This window comes from Diplotaxodon limnothrissa, linkage group LG23 (assembly GCF_057381915.1).
Source record: "Diplotaxodon limnothrissa isolate DT_005_m linkage group LG23, D_limnothrissa_male_GT1.1, whole genome shotgun sequence".
Taxonomy (NCBI): domain Eukaryota; kingdom Metazoa; phylum Chordata; class Actinopteri; order Cichliformes; family Cichlidae; genus Diplotaxodon; species Diplotaxodon limnothrissa.
In genome coordinates, this window is record NC_140617.1 from 2,363,192 (window position 1) to 2,380,622 (window position 17,431).

The window sequence follows — 17,431 nt, forward strand, 5'->3', positions numbered from 1 at the left end:
GACTACAGCACCCTCTAGCTTTAGTGAAAGCACCGATTAGCGAAGCCACCACTGGTCTGTGCACTGACTGCAAGCAAGATGTGATGACAACTCCATTTTAAAGACACAGGACGTTAATCTGTGCTAGTAATCTTGGCATTTTTGATAAATAGAAGGTACACAAGTGGTAACAGCACTTACAGTTCAACACTTTTTGTGGATAACTCATTTTCTAATGTAAGCGTTTATTTGTCCACAGCTTCAGCAGTATCTTCAAACCTGAGTTACTCTAATATTAATGTACGGTGAAAACAAAAACAGCCCACACGGTGAGATAAGTTATTGTAAAATTATATTAACAAGCAATCTTTCCTCAATTTGAAATAAAAAAATATCAGCAAATAAAGGCAACATAGGACAGATGTGTATAATGCATAATGTTCACAGGGAAAAAAATGAAACAAATTCTCATCACATTTACAAGACTGCGGCTAAGTTTATAATGATGCCTACTAGAATCAGTTTAGAAAGCTTTGACTAACTGAATAACTGGGGCAATATATGTAGTCAAAGTTTGTATCAAAATATAAAAAAATATGCGGATGGGCAAGAGACGGGCAGGACCAAAGGGACGACCAGTGATACAGGAAGGAAGTGTTAACCAGTATGTGTGAGAGATTAAAATGGGCAACTCATCCATATATCCATCAACCAAATTGGAAGTAACACAGAAGGCTACGACGATGAAGCGCACAGAGTGTTAAGCACAGGCAGGTAAAGAGATATACACCACATCTTAAAGCAGGTGTCCACATAGAGAAGAGCAGCACTAGGTAGTATGTTGTACACAGATTCTCAGCACTCATGCACTCACTTTTTATGCCAAAGTCTGGCTTCCCTTGACAGCACGCGGCAGCAGTCCAGCTGTTTAAACAGCCAAGAGTGGCAGAGTAGCAAACTGTCAACAACAAAGCCCCTTTCAGACATGCAGTCCTTTTCCATTAATCTGACAGCACCCGCGAACGCGTCGGCTTCGCACCCGAACGGGCGCCCCGGTCACTTTTCTGCAAAGATTGCGACGGAAATCTCGAACTAGGTCCGACCTAGCACTTTCAACTTGGCACATGTCTGAATGCATTAACCGATGCACAGGATTATGACTGCCCATATCTCTCGTCCATCTTTGATGTAGAGATTGCCCCAAACAGCAATAAAATATGACGTGACGTTTTATGTCATCGGAAGCTATTTTTCATTTTCAGTAAGGTGAAAACGTCGCTCTCTAATGCAGTGCATATTCCCCATGCAGAAGAGAGAGTCTGTGTTCAAAGGGCAGGGGCAGCTGTGGCAGAACGCACACACTCGCGCACATGCACACACACACACACACTCACTCACTCACTCACACAGACCCTGATCTTGGTAAAAATGTCACATCGAGTTAAACGTTCAACAGTGTGGCTACACTTCACTAGATGCCTAATGCTCACTGCCACGAATGCGACAATTCTTTTGCACATATGGTGAATATCTCACATACCGTGGCTCTCTTTGCAGCTGTCATGGTTACGTCTGAATAAAGCTGCGAGGAACACTGATGTAAAAGTGACCAAAGCCTAACAGAATGCCATCGCTTTGAGGGACTGATGAAGGCGGCAATATTAAAAATCCCATGTCTGAAAAGGGCTTGAGAGACTGATCAATCTGGATCAATGTGACACTGTAACAACACCGCTGCAAAAGGCTGTCACAATAAAAGCCATATTCTTTCACATCGTTTCCATTTTTAAGTCTCTTTAAATAGAAAGGTGGGCATTGGGCAGAGTAATACATTATTCAGAAAGGTGGCCACAGAGTAAAAGACAAATCCTCAGTCCTGTGTCAACCCATTTCTGTGACACCGTATGCATGGCGATAAGTAAAATGACAAGACAGAGACTTTCCAAGCTCACAATGCGTATGCAAACTCTCCAGTGTTTTAAGTGACAAAAGCAGATATTTCCTGCACATCTTGCACCACAAAGCAATCATTAAAAAGTACAAGAGGTAAACTTCCAACCTTTTTCTCTTCGCACTAGGATTAAAGAGGCTGAGAGGACTGAGCGGGGTCAGGAGGTTCTGCAAAGAACATAAAACGTGTCATTTATGCATTTCAGTAGCTGGTTTCTCACACAGGGGTTGTGATAAATGGTGTAATTGTCCTTCATTTTGAGCAAGGAGCAGTAGTTTGCCAGCCATTTAGATTTTTTTGTTTTGTTTTTGTCCCCCAATCAGCATTCTGGCGTTAGTGTGGAACCAAAATGGCGCCTGTCCCTGATTTGGTGCTGATGTGTTTGGCCATGTCCTACAGTGACTTCAGATCCTCGGAATGATGGCAAATCGGGTCGGGTGAAGAGGGGGAGGGGGTCACACACTCATCGTCATGGTTGGAGAGTACTATGGAAACACACACGCAAGAAAAGGAAGCTTTAAAACACATCCATGTGTTACTATAGTTTACACCTTGCTTTATGTCCTAGCTTGTGTCTCCGGCTTCATCACGGTGGAGCTACAGCTACAAACACTCTGACAACTTACGTTCTCGCTCTGAAAGGAGTGGAGGAAGTTTCCACTCAGCTCCCCGTCATCCCTCGGGGTCCCGGGAGGATTGCTAATGCCACTTAAATTGTTTGGGGAATTCTAGTAACGAAGAGGACGAAGTTACCAGTTTAGTTTATCTGGGTTGAAAAGATAAGCAACATGGCTGCATTGGGGTTGTTTTTTTTACCTTGTTCATTCCATCCATATCACCAGAACCTGAAAATTAAACCATGTGTGAAATAATTAAAACAATGTTCATGAGCCCATTTTATACAGTGAGTGCAGATAAATACATGTGCTGTCTTTAACAGGTGGGGATGCAATCCAAACACTTCACTGCTGTGCTGGTTTAATGCACTGTGGTGAGTAGTGTTACCTAGTGATCCATTCATGTGGTGTGGTTCCATCCCAGCCATGGCTCCCAGGGGTCCATCAGAGCCTGGGCCCATAGGGAACTAGGGGAAGGAGGGGGGGTAGTGGCATGAACACTTATCACAGCTCCGTAGCGGAGTTGCCGTACGATTAGTTAACTACCAAAATTGAAACTACCAAACTTAAAGTAAAGTGAATAAAAGTGCAAGCTGCCTGAAACCCAATTACTAAAGATTATAACAGTGCATTTATTTATTTATGCCATTATAAGATCAGCCTCACGTTCTGCTTGAAGTCTTTGTCTGATTCTTTCATTACCACGAGTGTAGGTGAAACAGTAGCCTCCAATATCACATATCACAGTATAACAAGTGCTTTGCGTCTCTGCTGTGTATTCTTTGGTAAACAGTGACAGCGTGCTCTAGAAAGACCAGAATTACTAGTGTTTTACGTTAAGCGTGATGTCATGCAATAGGAAGTGGCATTTCCCACACAAACCCACACATTCAATGAGTCAATCTGAGGCTGTAAAAAGATACTTCTGGTGTCTTCTGTGGTAGTTTTACTCCCTTCATCAGCAGCATGAAGCAAAGTCATTATAGTTAACTTTAACTAAATTAATGAAACATTGTAGCTTTCTTTGTAACTAATTGGGAAAATGTATTAACACAACCTTCCTAATGACTCTTTGGAGCGTGTTTATTGAGAGTTCCGGTGGTTTCTACATGGCTATGATTTAAGTGCCTTCATATAGTGTTGCATATTTGTCGTTGTGCTGCCTTATCCTTAATTTCTCTTTAAAATTTCCCATGGAAAAAACCCACCTTATCTGACTATAATACACAAACCTCTGGCTGTGTGTGCGCTTGTTTCTTTGTCCTCAAACTCCTCTCAGACCACCAGGGGTTGAGCAATCCAACATCTTAGGCCCCTTGAAGGGTCTCATCTATATCAGATATCGTGACGTCTTTGTGTTTCCTCACAACTACCTAGTAACGTGCTAAAAAGCGCCCATTTTAGCATTTATGCATCTATAATGCCTTGTAAAAACATCATATCAGTTTGTATTTAACAATAACATCTAATCCCCCCCCCCCAAAAAAAAGCATGGATAAAAAAAAAAACAAAAAACAAAAAACTATACATGTTTAGCAATCGCCTAGCAACAAGAACTACATCTACCACCACATTTTCTACTTTTCCCAATGAGATTAAGTATATCAGTTTACCAGCACCACACACAGGACAACATTACTGTAGCAAAACTAGTAAAAACTTTGTTGTAACTTTGCTGTAAAAACTTACAAAATTAAAAACTAACCAGAAAATAAATAATTATAATAACAAAGCTCAGGTTTATGTGTCTACAGGTCTTTCCACCTGCACTCACACAGCCACAAAGGCAGTTTGATGGTGTACAGTTACAACAGGTTAGTACCTTTATCACACGGTTGACACGAGAATAACGTAAAGAATTTATTTGTGTAATGAAAAGAGATAAATTTTCAGTACAGCGGTCCCTCGTTTATCGCGGCAGTCAAAGGCACCCACGGTTGCCTTTGACAGGGCAAAACGTTTCCTCAACATTGTTGTGTTTGTTGGGGAGAAAACGCACAAACATACAGCGCAGCACTTCACAGTCGCACTGCTAGCAATCGAAGATTTATGTGAAGTCGACAAGCGAACGCATTCTGTACTGTACAGGAGACGCGGCACGAGATTGGTTGACAATGGTCAAAAAAAAAAAAAGAAAGAAAAAGAAAGAAAGAAAAAAAACCACGCAAAATTGCACAAAAAAAATAAAATCAAATAAAAAAAATCAAATCAGCGAAACAGCGAGGCCGTGAAACCGCGTTACAGCGAGGGACCACTGTTATGTGTTTTGTCTGTAACATTATGCTAAATATATTATTACTTCTGATGAAATCAGCAGTTCGGTCAAAGAAATAAAACAGAACTCACATTATTCCGGTTGCCAGGTCCAGTGTTGATCATGGTGTATAAATTGTCACCAGAGTTGTTTGAGTCTGACGGGGAAAAGTGTAAACGTACAGTCGTGGATAGCACAAGAAAAGGCTCAAGTTTAGCAGCTTAAGTCAAAGAAGCACTAACCTGCGGGGCTGGGCATGATGGGAGTGCCAGGAGGCCCTCCACCTCCAGATGCCCCCTTTGGAGAATGAAACAAAATAAAAAATGCATTAAATGTTATCCTTCTATGCTGTAATATCTGTAGTGTGTGAGGGTTAAGACATCAGGATGTGTTCTCACCCCGTATGCACCAGGAGAGGGTGATGAGTAAGGCATCTGAAACCAAAGACATAAACATTACAGACCAGAAATGGGAGCACAAACCCTTTCCGTACCCCAAACTGTCATCATTCATCATTTGATCGTCCTAATACCATTATGGCTGTCTGTCCAACTGTCTGTGGAAACCATGATACATAATACTACAATTACATCCCACCCCACAGTAGAACCTTGCAGACCTCTGCAGCTCAGAGAGGAGATCTGGTTGCAAAGAATGAGCATTTCTCTGGGCTTATGTGTGAATTTGTGTGCCTGCATTTCTACTCACAGAGTTGGCATTGTTGGGATTGGGCCATGGCCGACCCGTTCCTGGGCCCCTACATAAGAACGCAAATGGAAATCTTGGTAAAATGTTGCACTTGATTTAAAATACATTTCAGACAATACTTAGAAATAAACAGGAGGCTCACATGTTCACTCCTGGCATGCCAGGACCCATGGTGTTGTGTGGAGGCCTCATCCCACCACCAAAGTTCTGAGAAAACAAACAAAAATCAGCTTCAAATCTGAAACCACAGGGTAAAAATAAAAACTCTTGCAAACCTACTACGGACACATCTGTTAACACTGTCAAAATGCTTTTGGTTTGGATTTGGTTGGCAAAACGAATACCTTCCTATCACAAGAACTAATAGGGTAAAAACCACAGATTCATCAAGGCAGTGATGATTGATTCTGTATAAGTAAGCAGCCTACCTGAGGGCCAGGCCCCATAGGTCCCATTCCTCGAGGGCCACTCATTCTCTGCATTGGCCCCAAGTTAGGATGACCTGAAGAGTAAAGGCATTCAAGATATAAAATAATAATAATTATAAATGAAAATAATTCCACACTAATGCATGATGTGCAGATGCATGTCATTAAAGTGAAATGACACACACCTTGTGGCCGTGTGGGGTCCATGTTGGGCAGCATGGGATGAGGACCTGGTCCTCCGCCGGGTGGCTAGTAGAAAAAACTTGAATATGAAAATTGCAGTTTGAAATTCACACGATTCTGTGGTGGGTGGGTGTGCAGGATCCCTACCTGGCTGGCCATCCGGATGGGTGGACCTCTTGGGCCTCCAGCAAAGCGAGGCGACATGAAAGACTACAACACAAACATACATTTAAATAAAGATTTGACAAACGTCTCTTAAAATGTACACCCATTTCTAGGTTTCATGTTGTGTGAATACTGAAAGCAGCATAAAGCTTTAAGCTGAAACAAATGCCAAAGCATGAAGCATCAGCACTGAGAACCAGCCTTGCCACATGACTGCACATAGCAAAACCGGTGAAAAAGAAAGAGAGAATGAGAGAGAAAGGCAGCGTTACCTGACTGTGAGGTCCCATCATACTGTTAGGGGGAGGAGGCTGAGGGTGAGGAGAGCCCTGGGGACCAGGAGGACCCTGTGGCATCACATAAAACGAAGAGGCAAAGAGGACGATACAGGAGGGACAGTGGGGAGGATGAGACGAGAGAGAAAGAGGGAGCGAGAAACCAAAGTGACAAAAGAGGGACAGACAGAGAAGCAGGGTTACTGCAGGGCAGAGGACAGTCGGAGTGCAAGAACCAAAGTGTGGCGCAAAAAAAATAAAAAACGTACAAAATATAAAACTCTTGTTCATGTACCAAACAGTAAGAGTGTGAGACTGAGCAGAGAAGAACAAGCAAATGACAGCCTTGAGTGACAGAAAGAGAAAGATGGAGAGGATGTACGCTCTTTTGCCTGTCAGTCAAGACATTAAGAAGCGTGCTACATGCAGCATGTTATCACTGCTAATTTTCCTGAATTAACAGCATCAATTAAGCTCTATGCAATTAGCTTTATAAAAACACTAAACACCGGCACTGTGTCACTAATGTTGCTGAACTGACAGAGAGAGGGGTCTAATTGAGCCTCCTCAAATTGCTCCTGGTAGGGAAAGTATGAGTGTATGCATGCACTGATGGATAAACCTCAAAATTTCTATTCTGAGAATAACGCGATCACATAATCACTCGCAGCTTTGTGGCTTCTGCTTTATAATAAATTGCTGGATGTGTTGTGAATAGTTTGGTCTAGTAGAGACAGAGGTTTACAACTTCATGTCACCCGTAACGAGTCGGTTCCACACAGCTGCCTGTGATAAGTTTATCTTCATGAGATATCGATTTACAGAAGGTGCTGCACCTTTCGATTTCTCCATTAGGAGAAAATGGCCTGGCCACACCTTCCTGTTTACAGCACAAGAGGGGTCCAGACAGACAGCACCGCTGTGATGTTTGCTACTAGCTCGCCGAGTACACGGAGCACAACAAAGGGAAAAGCGGCAGTGTGAGACCTACATCTTCACAACACATGAAAAGCTCTACAAGCATCAAAATAATCCCTCCGACCCCCACAGGAAAATAATATTTTAGATTTTTATATGAAACAATAGTTGACATGATATATCAGCTGATATATCAAAAAGAGGGGCTAAAGTCGAGGGACATTCCCAACAGTTGCAGACAATACGAGCGTAGTTTATGGACTGACCTGGAAAAAGGCAGGTGGCATTGGGCCCCCTGGCATGCCATCACCAGGGGGCATCCCTCCCATCACGGGGCTGGGAGCTGCTGCTGCACTCTGACAAAGAAGAAAACAGGAGAACGAGTCAAGCCGCTGGGTTATGCTTTCAGTCTTTTTTTCTAACAACACCGCCCCACAACAAATCCAAGGAGCAGGAGGAAACTCTCGGCAGACGTCACTTTTTAACAAGGAAAGCTCATGTGAGAAATTGGACAGTGGTTGAATCTGAGCTGATCTCAGCTGTAATGGGTTAATGGCCAAAAATCTTATCCAACTCTGTGAATAAAGTTTCATGCATTTCCTTTTTAAACCTAATTCAACCAACTGTCACCCACCCCCACACCCCTGCCCTCAATAATATATTAATGGGGTCCTTATTGAGGTCTGATCCGTGCTGATTCAGAATCCAGTGGATCAGATAAGCATCAGTGGGATGCAGTGAGTCAGTGGCTCCAAAGTGCTGCTGCACAGCAGGGGCGAGCTGGGCCGATTTCCTGCTCAAACCGCAGCCCTAATTCACTAATGTGCCATTTGCTTCGGTCACACGCTCCTAATTGACTGAGTTTTTCTTCCCTGTAGCTGAAGCAATCTGAGATGGGCTAATGTCTTCAGAGCTGTGGGGTTTAGCTTCCGAAGAACAGACACCAAGTGAGAGAAGAACATTCAGTCATATTTTTTTAATGCGTAGCTCATTCAGTGAAGTGTAGGCAACTAGGCACTGACACTACAAGAACGGATGCATCAGCATCCACACTCACATATAGCTCTCGATGCCCAGAGCCTTACAGACATCGCTGGTCAATATCCAACATGCTCCCTTTTATCGACTGCACCTTCCCTAATTATATCTGCTCAGGCTGCCACTGCAGGGCCACTGTGAAATACCTCAGCAGGGAGAGAAGTGAAGCCACAGTGAAAAGTCACATCTCATCAGGCTCCTTCACCGCCAGGACGCAGGCAGCATAAATTCCACTTCTCTACTGAGCGGCGTGGAAAACTCAGCATGGTGCGAGACTGAGAAATCGTCAAGCGTTCATAGAATCTGGGGTTCCCTTAGATGGTCTGCTGCATCATAAAGGCAAGCACAAATTAGTGAAGATATCAGTTGCTCTTCAGTTTACTGATATGCTTCCTCCCCCGTCTTGAGCAGTAACTCACTACTCGGCCCACTCAATTAGACGGGTTTCCTGTCAGAGTTTGAATAGAAAACCGAAGGCCAGTATTAAAAATAATACTGTGAGAAATCACTGAATAATATAAATTTACAAATGTACAAATAACTTCTAAGAATTAGAGCTAACCTAACTGCTAAAGCCTTTCATGGGCACTAGGTAACAATTATTAAAAATATCCGAACATTAAATATACACAAGTACCATATTAAATGATACGATGCTGAGAGACGGTAAACATCCATACTGAGGATGTTCAACATAAGCACTAATATACTCTACGTGGTAAAAGCCAGAGAAACCAACGAAAACCAATAAAAACTCACGACTCTACATTCAAACAAGTTGGAGCAGTAAGGCTGGTTTTAATTTTCACCCCCCGTGTCGACAGTAGAGGCTTTCACTTCAGTAAATCTTCATCGTCTCTGGTCATTTACGCTCAGAGGCAACGCTTTGTGTGAGCCGGTGTCCACAGTAAAACCTTAAAAACACAGCATTTTAACAGTGCTGTGAAGGAAGGTGTGGCACTTTCCTTTATCCAGGATCAAAACAGTAAAATGAATCCATGTTAATTTAATTTGGCAGATCATATTTTTCACAATGCACAGATCGACTCCTGCACCAGAGCTTTTGGTAAGACTTGCGGGTTGATCAGTGATGCCGTGCTTTAGCTTATGAATCTGCACATATATCAGTTCTGTGGGGTTCTTATCTCTGTTTTGCATGTGGAAACATCCATGATTCTGATCATATAGAGTAATCTAATCTATACAGAGTTGTGCACAATCCTCACAAATGCAACTCTGCTGATGCTGTTTTGCATTAATCTATTTTTCATTCTAAACAGAGGTGAGCAGTTTAGAGTACTAAACAGATGCACTTTGGCTTTAATCAAACACATTTGCATTATATACTACATTACATATATTTCATGTTAAATTCTCTGGGCATGCCTTTCTATCAAAGCAAAATTAGAAAAAGGACTTTCACCTTCTTTAGTGGGAAGGACATGTTACAAGCAGAAAATATAACTGAATCATCACATACATGAACACAACCCGTTTTGCAAGATTTAAAAAGCCCAGGCAAGTCATCCACATGCAAATTAAACGAGGAGGATGTCAGGATCCTGCCTGACACATTTACTGACGTGGAAGAGTCACCAGGAAATAGTCAAACTTACACAGCCTCATAAACAAACAAACCAAAAACCCTTCAAATTTAGCAGCATTGGGTTCATCCTGACCAAAGGATACTTGCAAAACACAGACCAGGTGACTAACTGTAAGAAAAATAAACAATGAGTAGCCTGTCAAAGCAAATGCAGACCCACTTCCACACAGGTGTACTGCCAAGTACAATTAAGAAATCAGGATCCAGTCATGCACTGCGGCATGTACAAAAATGCTGAGCAGGCCAGTTGCTTCCGATTTTGCATTAAGATAGCGAGAGCTATGACTCTGAAAGAGGGCTCACTATGGAAGCATGTGTGACTGGAGCTTCAGTCTCCTGCTCAAGTGTCTGGTGTGTTAGTCGTTGTAGTACGGTACGGTAAGATCTAAATTCTGGTCAATGAGAAAGACACTGAAGATTATTGTTTGATACCACATATTTGATAGCTGTGATGTCCTTGTATTAGTGCAATATGGAAGGAAACAGGGCTGTTTCTTCCTCGGGTGACTGACCTGGATGTTATAGTTCAGCATCTGTGAATATGCCATAGTCCGCTTGGATCCAACGGGTGTAAATCTTACCAACAGCTGGTGAGCTCGAGGCTCAGTGCGCTGCCCACAACAGCATAACATTATAATCTCTGCCTGAGAACGTCAATAACAGTGATCAGGCTGTGTCAGCAAAAACTCTTCATTGACAATTACATACACAGAGTTATTATAGCAGGCTCGCAGTGCATAATCCCCACATTTCAAAGATCAATGCATATTTGACAGCTTAGTGATGTAAAAATGATAACCACTGATCTACAAAAATGCACACACGAAAAAATAAGTGAGAAACGCATCACCCAACAGATGAGGTTTGAATACATACAGGTTTGAACCCTTGACCCCAAAGTGAAGGGATCCAGTGACTCTGTTAGATTGTGAGCATTAGTTTGTCCGCTTAGAATTAAGGGTCACTAGAAATCAATAAAAGCTTCCAATGAAAGGTTTCTGTCCTGATGTGAGGGTGGATTTCTTTCATGTGGGGTCAAATAAATGTTTTAATGAATGAAAAATAATCTGAATCATAATATTCAGCCTTCGCAGTCATTAGATATTAAACCACTTTAACGCCTTCTTGTAGATAAATTTGGGCTGCAACACCATCATCCCCATTAAAAGCCAAATGAGGGAAACAGGACAGAGTAATCCCCTCCAATTCAGTGTCCAGACTCAATTTCCATGACGCTGTTCTAGCAGCATGTGGTGGCCCAACACCTTACTCAGATGTTTTATATGAAGTCTTCCTTTAGTTTGCCACCCATCCCCACACAGTCTTTGTTATCACTATTACCATTTTTACTGTTTTATATGCTTGCTGCTTTAAGGTTTATGACAGGAAGTTAACAGCACTGTGATCAGTCAGGGACAACGCCACGGACTTAGAAGCCAGTGAAAGAAGTTGCAAGAAAAGAAAAGGAGCGATTGTTGTTTAGCATATATTTGATTAAGGCTTGAGTTGATATCTGGCTAAGGCTTTGTTAAGACAAAAGCTTTCCCTGGTTCTCCCCCAAAACAGGCTTAAAAAAAATACTCTAAAATGAAAAAAGGAAATTTAAAAACAAAAAACAGGCAAATGTGATGACGTATCACTAGTTTACCTGTTCATTATTTTATATTATCCCCGTATGCTCAATGATCAAGGTTAACTCCTGAGTGTCTTTCTGGTTTCTCTCTTGAGCAACCACTCGATTAGAGCAGGTGTGCAGCCCAACAATAATCTAATGTAACGATAAATTATTGCAGTGAAGCTGAGCAGATACCCAAAGCCTTTCTGCCTTCTCGAGTTATTTTTGGGCCAATTTTCATATACACATAAGAATCCTTTATGACATCCTGGCTTTTCTATCACATTAGATTTAATTTAATTTATTTTTATTTAATTTGTTTTGTAATTGTTAAAAAAGTGTCTCACAAAATTTAGTGCAAGTTTTCTCAGTTTTCTAAAGCATTGCCTGTGTTAGCGAGCAAACCTCGGAGGTGACACTGCAAAACAGAAGCGAGGCCAAATCTAAATGGTGCTTTGATATGTTGATGTGCAATTATGTCCACGTGGGAAAGTGAACTTTTTTTTTTTTTTTTATTTTAAACTGAATTTTGTAACTGTGGTCACAATACTAATAATCATTGATGCTGTAATACTGCTTGGAGGACTTCAACAGGACACAAAAAATTCTACCCTTCACCAAAAGTAGCAGACGTTAATCTTCAGACAAAGCCTCACAAAATTGATCAGACGCATTACTGATTTTCAAAACTGTAACAACTGAGAACAATCACCAGCAAAGGCACAAAACAGGAAGTGAGGGGCCTCAGCAACCATCACATATATTGAATCCAAATCTAATGTATGGACTCGACACTAATAGGTTATCCAAAGGAGGAAAAAAATTGTCTGAGCTGACTTTTAGTTTTGTTTGTTTGGTTTTATTTGCACCCTACTGACGGAACTGTAGGTAAAACTGTTATTCGTAGTTTTAACTTTGTTTTCATTGTAACTTCCTGAAATGCAAAGTAATGTCATAAAGACTCATCGTTTTTTATTAATTTACTTACATCTAAAATGTGTATGTGTGCTCCGGTAAAGTTGTTCATTGGTTCTAAGTTCAAATAGCATAAACAGCTCTTGATATTACAAGCTGTAATTTTACATTTGTTAAAGAAAACAACGATATAAGGATTTAGCTTTGCTTTATGATTTCTAGCCATTTAGCACATCAGCCAAAACAGCCCCACAGTTAACCTAACAATTAAAATATAACCATTAATTTCTTTTCCTTGAGTTTCTTTGTCCTACCGTGTGTGTGTGTGTGTGTGTGTGTGTGTGTGTGTAAGAGGGGATTGTATTTTTTTTGTTACATTAAAAAACTGAAAGCAGCTGTCACTGTGTTTATCACAGAAAAGGGCTAAGCTACATTTATGGCTTGTTAAGTGGTTTGTGTTCATACAATCCCTGTCTGGCCCCTCCAAAGCGAAACTGGCGTTTGTTTTGATCCTCTACCCTTAAGTAGCCCATTCCTGGAATGAGGCCTGCAAAGAAATAATGAAGTAAAACAAAGCTGTATTTAAGGTATTGACCGCAAAGTCATAAAAAGACGTCAACAATCTACATCCCTGTAGAAGAACAGACACTGTTTGCCAGACTGAAAAGCTACGTGCATGGTGAGTTCCCAGGCATGTTATGTTAGATCTTTATCATGTAGCTCTAAAGCCACAGCTGTGCTTGTTGGACTGTTCCAAGGAGTCCAGTGCTGCGTTTGGTCTAAATAAGCTACGTCTCCCCAACGACTCTCTGGTACCGGAAAAGGGCAGATGTCTCAGTCCTGCCCCGGGCTACGAGGCTCTTGTCTGGGCCCTTTCTTACAACTTCCCAGGGGATTTTTCCTTTAAGACAGACAGACGACCACCCCCCACCCATCATGATTCAGCACGTGTGAATGTGTGTACTTTAAGGCAAACAAGTAATTCCAGCCAAGCAAATTCTCTTTGAATGCTTGAATCACTGAAGGAGGTTACAAAAGGCCAGAGTGGCGGCGGATGTGCTTGTGCTCCCTTTACAAAAACAAAGACGAGGGAGGGGGGTGGGGACAAGGGAAGAGAAACAAGTAAAGAGGAGGGTGAGGATAACCAAGAGCTTGACTGGGGTAATTTTTAAAATATAATAAATCAAAAAAAGAAAGAAAAGAAATTAAGCTTTTTAAAGTGGATAAGAGAGAAATGATGTAGGCATTTGAGCCGCAGCACAGACCACCCAACTGCCGGCTCATGAGCTAGCATGCTCCTAACAGCCTCACTTCTTCCACTGGAACCGATTCTCAAAAGAAACCAGTCCCTATGTTTAGCTTGTAAATGTTTAACCATCAATCAACATCATAAAACCCACTCTGGATCCTGACTGGATGCTCTCTTTCCCTCGCAGGTCCCCTCCACTTTACATCTCCCTCCAGTCTTCCTCCCCAGCCCCCTCCTCTTTTATTCCCTCAGCTCCTCTGCGGTGGTGGATGCTGGGCATATGCCACACTGCCACTCCCCTTTTTCTTTTTCCAATATGCCCCTCAGCTCCATGACAGCCATCAATCAGCCGCTGACGCCATGGCGACAGGGCCCCTGGGGAGCGTTCGTCAGGCCCAGCATGAATACGCCGGAGCTTTACGAGGGCTGCCGGCTAACAGAACAGCACTCACCTCCCCCACACCTAGACAAAGGCTTGGGTCCAAGGACTAGTACTGTCCACACACACACACACACACTTCATTGACCTCCTCAATAAACACAAAGAGAACCAACATCAAACTGAAGGGTAACCACAAGATGTCAGGGAGAACCAACCGTGCAGAAACTCTCAAAGCTCCACGCCACAGCAGCACACTCCCCAGACTGACATTTCACTGTTCCTTCATTTGCTTAATGTTTTCCATTCAAAGGAAATGGCTTCAGTCAAACCAAAAGACACAACTTAACATCCTATTTAGTGTTTTTACTTCCTTTAAAAATGATGTTCCCATTTTCCCAGAGATTAATTCTCTAATTCATGTATGGAAATACAATTTTCCCAAAACAGACTCTCCGATCTTTGACATATTCACAGAAAAGGACAAGCATATTCTACACAAGCAAGCAACCAGAAGCAATCAATTACCATTAAGTAGGCTAGTTGAATTAAGGCTGACTGTCAAACAAAAACGCAGTCTTTCCTTTGTATGAGCTGCAATAATAAGGAATGTGGTTACTGAAAGGGCAGAGCCACGCTGTAGCCTCTCTCTTGGCTCCCAGGTCACCTGCCAGATCAGGAGGCCTGTTACCCTGACAACCCTATCTGCCAAGAGCAGGACCAACATCTCAGTTTTAACCCCTTCCTGTCTGGTACACCACTAACCCGCCTACAAACTGGACTGTGCATCAATCATCCTAAGAGGGCTCCTTAACCTCTAATGTCTTTCCTATGCTGATACAGCACAACCTGAAAAGTCTTTCTATTTTATTTACATCAGCAGCACCATTTTAATCTTTGGAGGCAGAAAGAGACGTTGGGAGGCGAACGGCAGAGGCCATAGACATTCAGTTCACAGTTTCTTTTGATCTATGCAAGGTTCTTTTTAATGTTCTTTTTTTGAATGCTGACTCAAAGCAGGAAATGAAATGACAACAGCACCTCAAAACTGCATAATTATCAAGATGCAAAGCACCCATACCATGCAAATATAGAACTGCTATCGTAAGAGAAGCAATGCGCTACCAAACCATACACATGTACCGAGTGACACCTCATAAATTCAGGATGTAAGGCTGCTCCAGCAGTTCTTCTGTTTCAAATCCATTAGGATTATGTCACTGCAGGTAATATGTTTCAACATGTATTGGCGCTGCCACACATTCAGGCAGCTGGAGGTCTTTAACAGAAATAGAGCTGTGTGCATGAAATTCTCAGATGCTGTGCAGAACACACTGGAGGTTCTTCGTCTTCACAACTGAGGCAGCGGGGAGCTTGGGCTAAGGGGAGAGCACTTGACAGGTCTGACTCAGGACATGCTGACATCAGCATCATTTTCCCAGAAGCCCATAAAGCTCATGGTTGGGCGCAGCATTCAACACACCAACAGATCATGATAGCTGATCATAAATCAGCAGCAGACACAAAGTGTTTAAAATTGCATTAGATGGTTAAATACAGCTACAAGGTGCTACAGGGAATACATTATGACATAATGAAAAAAGTTATATATAAAGACATCACTTCTCAGCCTCAAGCACAAACTTATTGTCTTCTCCTGGTGAACAAAAGGCAATATTTGCAACAGTTTCCTTGTAAGCAGTACTCACATAATCATGGAAAGCTTTTGCTTCGCTGGAGTGGTCACATGTCTCTCTCCTCTCTGGTGCAGCACAATACAAGTCCCAGAAAACACTGTGGACAAGAGAGCTCATGAAGCCAAAAACCCCCAACTCACACACAAGTAGACATTTTATTACATTACAAAGAGATGACACTTACCACCACCATGAATGTAGGAATCCAGGGGGTTCACCAAGTGTTATGTTTTTCTCCCATCGGATCTAGGACAGCACAATTTCAATAATTATCTATGGGTGTCAGTTACACTTTAACAATACTGTCCTGGAAGAATAAAAATAAATGTTTAAAAATATAAAGGACGTGTTAATACGGTTAAACTTTTAACCTAAATGCCACATACCTCTGATAAAAAGGTCTGTGCAGACTTCTGTGCCCCTATGTGTAACAAATACTCATACACGTAAAGAGCCAACCTGCAGGGGAGAAAAAAATAATTACAAATTGAGGTCTAATTTAACAAACTTGACCAAGTAGCAAAGCAAAATCACCAAACATCAGGTTGAATCTTCCTGTACGCGAACAATGAGTGATTAGAGTCGGGTAAGGCCCTCTGAACAATGGCTGCCAAATACCAGATGCCAAAAAATTAAATTGGGACTCGTAAGCAAAGCCAAGGCTGGTGAAGACTCTCAACAATCAGGAGGTTAAAAGAAAGTGTGGAGGCAACGGCGTAATTTAACGTCGTGATGCGAAGCATTTAAAGAAAACAACAGCAGCCTGTTGTGTATTAGCTAGGTACAGTATGTTGGTGGCAGTGACGGGGCTGAGGGAAATTAAAACGGAGCCTATCCAGAGAGCGCAACAGAGAAAACAATGTACTGTAGCACGGCGATGTTATTGTTTTACTCTCTCCGCACCGTCGTCCGAATAACCGCAAAAATCTCAAACAACTGCCGATAAAAACACAAGTAAACTACAACCGGAATCGGCTGGAAATGTGTACAAAATCAGCAATAATCTACATGGAGCAGAACACAGCTCAAAGGAGGAATGGCGAGCAGACAAGGCGGTTCATTCAATTGCATTCTCGGTAAGAGGAAATCGCCTCTTGCTAGCCTGTCCAGCAAACAACAGAGAGCAAGAGGGAGCAACTTCCGAGGTAAAAAATACACAATAATAAACGCTTCTCGGCTTACTTTTCTCGTGCTTGGCTGTCCGACGGCACCGGGGTCCCTTTGCCTTTGGGAAACATTGTTTTGTTTGGAGGACGCCCGCCTTCTCTTTCTCTTTTTTGCTATTTCATCTGTCAGATCATCGCGGCCGCGACCCTCTCGCACTCCAACCGCACTCCTCCTCAACCCGACGACTCAACCGAGCCTGCTCCGGAGGAGGGGGAGAAAGAGGCGGAGCCACGTCTGACTGACGCTCCCATAGGCCAATAGAAACATAACAATCGCCTTAAGGTCTG

At 42.3% G+C, this 17,431-nt stretch overlaps 1 protein-coding gene across 2 annotated transcripts; it reads right to left on the reverse strand.

The window, feature by feature from the left end:
* Window positions 1-469: 469 nt before the first annotated feature.
* On the reverse strand, window positions 470-17,311 carry ssbp3b (single stranded DNA binding protein 3b). Of its 2 annotated transcripts, XM_085348956.1 has the most exons (18): window positions 17,160-17,311; window positions 16,364-16,436; window positions 16,162-16,223; window positions 15,990-16,074; window positions 7,745-7,834; window positions 6,558-6,632; window positions 6,268-6,330; window positions 6,123-6,186; window positions 5,938-6,011; window positions 5,652-5,716; window positions 5,510-5,558; window positions 5,200-5,235; window positions 5,044-5,098; window positions 4,894-4,958; window positions 2,936-3,014; window positions 2,747-2,775; window positions 2,557-2,658; window positions 470-2,415 (listed from the first exon to the last, which is right to left on the reverse strand). In XM_085348956.1, exons 1-18 carry the CDS (start codon window positions 17,213-17,215, stop codon window positions 2,386-2,388), a joined length of 1,152 nt encoding a protein of 383 aa, XP_085205082.1. In that variant the 5' UTR covers window positions 17,216-17,311; the 3' UTR covers window positions 470-2,385. The 2 variants fall into 2 exon arrangements, with proteins under 2 accessions (XP_085205082.1, XP_085205083.1); XM_085348957.1 differs by lacking the exon at window positions 6,558-6,632.
* Between the last annotated feature and the right edge of the window lie 120 nt (window positions 17,312-17,431).